Source organism: Gopherus flavomarginatus, chromosome 2 (genome assembly GCF_025201925.1).
Source record: "Gopherus flavomarginatus isolate rGopFla2 chromosome 2, rGopFla2.mat.asm, whole genome shotgun sequence".
Taxonomy (NCBI): Eukaryota; Metazoa; Chordata; order Testudines; family Testudinidae; genus Gopherus; species Gopherus flavomarginatus.
Genome location: NC_066618.1, coordinates 37,359,381 through 37,363,389, shown reverse-complemented (window position 1 = coordinate 37,363,389; position 4,009 = coordinate 37,359,381). Strand labels below are relative to the sequence as shown.

The 4,009-nt window shown below is 52.0% G+C and overlaps 1 protein-coding gene across 1 annotated transcript; it reads left to right on the top strand.

The window, feature by feature from the left end:
* The first annotated feature begins 467 nt into the window (after positions 1 to 467).
* OTUD1 (OTU deubiquitinase 1) lies at positions 468 to 3,233 on the top strand. The gene has a single exon (XM_050939129.1). It carries the CDS (start codon positions 782 to 784, stop codon positions 2,024 to 2,026), a length of 1,245 nt encoding a protein of 414 aa, XP_050795086.1. The 5' UTR covers positions 468 to 781; the 3' UTR covers positions 2,027 to 3,233.
* Positions 3,234 to 4,009: the final 776 nt, after the last annotated feature.

The following is a 4,009-nucleotide window of genomic DNA, read 5'->3' as shown; positions in this document are numbered from 1 at the left end:
ATACAAACATACAGACAGCATAATCATAACCAGCAACCCATAACCTGGTCTTAGACACCTTACATGACCCCCTTTACATGCGATGTGGTGCCACTACAGGACCTTGGTTGCAAACCATGTTCTATATGGTCCCCGTTTATATCAATAACATCACACGCCTCGTTCTGTATGTTTCAATGGAGCTAGAGAGACACTGTCACCTCCAATGTCATTTTCCAGGATCAGGGGCCTGTTTTACCACTAACGGGGGAGAAGGGGAATGACTAGGACATGTGGCTGTAGCAGTAACTGCTAGCAAGGCCGGTGGGCAGGGGCCGAGCCTGGGAGTGCTGTGGTGCCACTGACACACACACACATCTCTGCCTCGCAGACCTGCACGGCCTCACGGTCAATACACTGCACAGCCCTAGAACTGCTGCCGAGCTCTGTGGGGAGCGGGCAGCCACCCTTTCCGCGGCGGCGCGGCGGCGCTCGCTGACGTCACAGAGGGGACGCCACCAGGCCCCGCCCTCCGCATTCCAACGTGCCCAGTGAGGTAAACAAGGCCCAGCAGCCCCGCCCGCTGCGGCCCAGCAGCTTCCAGAAGGGCCGCGCGCGGGCTCGCGAGCGGGTTCCGCCCACAGTTGTGGCGCAGCAGGAATTGCCGCCCTGCCGCCGCACCGCGGGCGGGGTGATGCCCCTGTTTATTTTTACCCGGGCGGCTCATCCTCTCCGGCTGCCCGAGCGCGGGCGCTCCCCGCCCTGGCCCCGCCTATAAAAGGCCGCCCGCGGGGGGCTGAGGATGCAGCTTTACAGCTCTGTGATCACCCACTACCCGGCATCGGGGGCGGCGGCAGCGGCAGCGGCAGCGGCAGCAGCAGGCGGGGCGGGCGTGTTCAAGGTCTCCCTGCCGGCGGTGCCCCCCGCTCCGGACGCAGCGAGCGCCGCGGGTCAGAGCCCGGCCGCCGAGAGCCCCGCTAAGGAGAGCCTGGTGCCCGCAGGCAGCGGTGCCGCCATGACTGCCTTCTCCTCCTGCCTGGAGCTGATGCCGGGCGGGCCGGCGGCGGCCCCGCAGTACAGCTCCAGCGCGCAGATCACCGTGAGCCGCAGGAGGCCGCTGGAGAGGATCGTGCCCATCCGCATCGTGCAGCGCCCCGAGCCCTCCGTGGAGCTGGCCCCGGCCTCTCCGCAGAGCCGAGCCTGGCTCGAGGGCATCCTGGAGAGCATGAGACAAGCCGGCGGGGACGCCGAGGCCGCCGCAGCCCCGCACCGCCCGGAGGAGCCCAGCAACCACAGCCTCCGCCTCAGCGAGCACTGCCAGGCTCTGCAGGCGGCGGCCAGCGCCCAGCCCGGCCCGGCCGCCACCTGCGGCGGCGGCGAGGAGAGCAGCGGCCAGGCCCTGCCCTGCTCCCCGCTAGCGGAGGAGGAGGGCCCCGGGCCGAGGAGGGGGCCGGAGCGGAGTGAGAAGCTGGCTCTCTACCTGGCCGAGGTGGAGAAGCAGGACAAATACCTGCGGCACAAGGGCCGGTTCCGCTTCCACATCATCCCTGATGGAAACTGCCTGTACCGCGCCGTCTGCAAGGCCGTGTACGGGGACCAGCGGCTGCACAGCGAGCTCCGCGAGCAGACTGTGCACTACATCGCCGACCACCTGCACCATTTCAGCCCCATCATCGAGGGCGATGTGGGCGAGTTTCTCATCGGCGCCGCCCAGGACGGCGCTTGGGCTGGCTACCCTGAGCTCCTGGCCATGGGGCAGATGCTGAACGTAAACATTCATCTCACCACGGGCGGCAGGCCAGAGAGCCCCACCGTCTCCACCATGGCCCACTACCTGGGCCCTGAGGACCCGGGCCGGCCCAGCATCTGGCTGAGCTGGCTCAGCAATGGGCACTACGACGCTGTGCTGGACTGTGCGTGTCCCAACCCGGAGTACGAGGCCTGGTGCAGACAGACTCAGGTGCAGCGGAGGCGGGACGAGGAGCTTGCCAAATCCATGGCCATGTCACTGTCTAAGATGTACATCGAGCAGAACACTTGCTCCTGAGACTGCCTAGTCTAGAGGCTCAAAGCCCTACTCCAGGTCAAGAGAGAGAGTTTGCACCGGCCATGGTGGTGATGCCTTAATCCTTCATAAGCAACGGTGCCCTAGACTGAGGAGCATCCCTACAATATTAAACTGGGGGGGGGGTGACAAATCCAAACTTGTATTTGTAATATTCTCTTGTATAAAGTTAGCCCTGGATTATTTGGAAGCGGATTCTCCATGTATGTGGTTTTTTTTTTTTTCCCCAGTTCTCTATTTTCTAGAAGAATGTATTTTTTGCACATTTTTTTTAAACTGTTACCTCCATCTCCTACATCTCATGTTGGCCTCTGGCTTTCAGCTGTGCAGCCAGAAAAGTTTGTAAGAGGTTTATTTTGTAAATAAGGTTTATTATATAACAATTTTTTTTCTGTGATTTGACCCATACAGCTTAAACTACCAAATGAAATTGATGTCAGCCAGTTTGAATGTTAGCTGGACCAGCTTCCCCTGATTGATGGAAAGTTAATAAACTTTAGCTAAACAATGGTTTGCATAAAAGTGCAGAAAACTTTTAAATGGCTACTTCAAAAAGTTTTTTGATTGCCTCAAGCACAGAACAAGTCTTATAAGCCCGTTGGAATGTAGCTATTCATGAATGGTACAGGGAGCAATTGTGACTCTTCTGTGTTTAATTACTGTTTAGAGTAAACTGGGCTCGGTTGCTTGGGTGACTCACCCATTGTTCCATTTATATTTTATTCGACTGTTATAATAGAAATTTAATGTAGAATGTTGTGATAAGATAATAGTTTGTAGTTTTGGCAAGAATTGACTGTACCTCAGTATTTGGGTTTCTGAGTTATTTTTTTTAATGCCTTTTCTGTGCCCCATGGCACTTGCATTGCATCAGCAGGCTGTTATCACAACATTTTACTTCTTTTGATGATGATGTTTTCTAATCAAGAATATAATGCACTGTCCTATATTATGTAAAAAGTATTTAAACCGAGACTTGTATGGTTTGCTGGGTCAAACATTAAATGTTTTCAACCTGAGAGCTATCTTCTTTAATCTCCTGTTAACTTTAATTTGTTAGACATATTTATTAAGTAATGCAGTTTGTACTTTTTTATTTTGTAATATTTTGTGATTTTTTTTGAATTACTACTGTACTTGTATAATAGGAATATTAGCTAAAATGGAATGAATAAAGTGTATAATTTTATTTGGTTTTTCTTTTAAATTCTTATGAGTTGCACAGTGCTCTTTGTTTATGTCTGTAGAGGATTGATTTGTCTCCCCCAGTCACATGGCAGGGAGGGAGACAAAATGACTACAAAGATTCTGGTCTTTGGAGGAGTATGCAAAAATACTGGATCTGCAGGTTAATAAAACTTTTTGTATAAATAGCTTAAGCTTTTCAAACTCAAGTAATTGAGGTATGCTACAAATCTTATTAGCCAATTGTTTTTGTATGCTGTTGCTGATAGCTTAGTATATAGCCAATAATACTAGAAGTCCATTCTTAGTAACTGTTGCACATCAAATAAATGTCTGAATAAGACTAGAATTGAGATATGAAATGGTTCAAGTCAGAAAAACTGCAGCAGGATCAGTAGCAAGTAACATTGGGTATGTCTACACTGCAATAAAACACCACCTGCAGTTGGTCCGAGTCAGCTGACTTGGGCTCATGGGGCTGTAAAATTGCAGTGTAGATCTTTGGGCTCTGAGACTCTCCTCTTAACAGCAACTCAGAAGCTGGGCTCCGGCCCAAACCTGAACAGCTACACTACAATTTTATAGCCTGAGCACTGTGGAGCCCGCGTCAGCTGAGCCAGGCTAGCCACAGGTGTCTTATTGCAGTATAGACATACCCAGTGGGTACTATTCTATACTCTGCAATTCTGTGGCTTTTGTGCCTTTTACAACTGTGACACTGTAATGTAGACTAACTTCTGTGAGCTGAGGAACAAGATTGGAATTCTATCAGTAGATGCC

Bases quoted from the DNA above. Each gene is read 5' to 3' on its own strand.
- OTUD1 (XM_050939129.1), top strand. From the start codon at position 782: ATGCAGCTTTACAGCTCTGTGATCACCCACTACCCGGCATCGGGGGCG.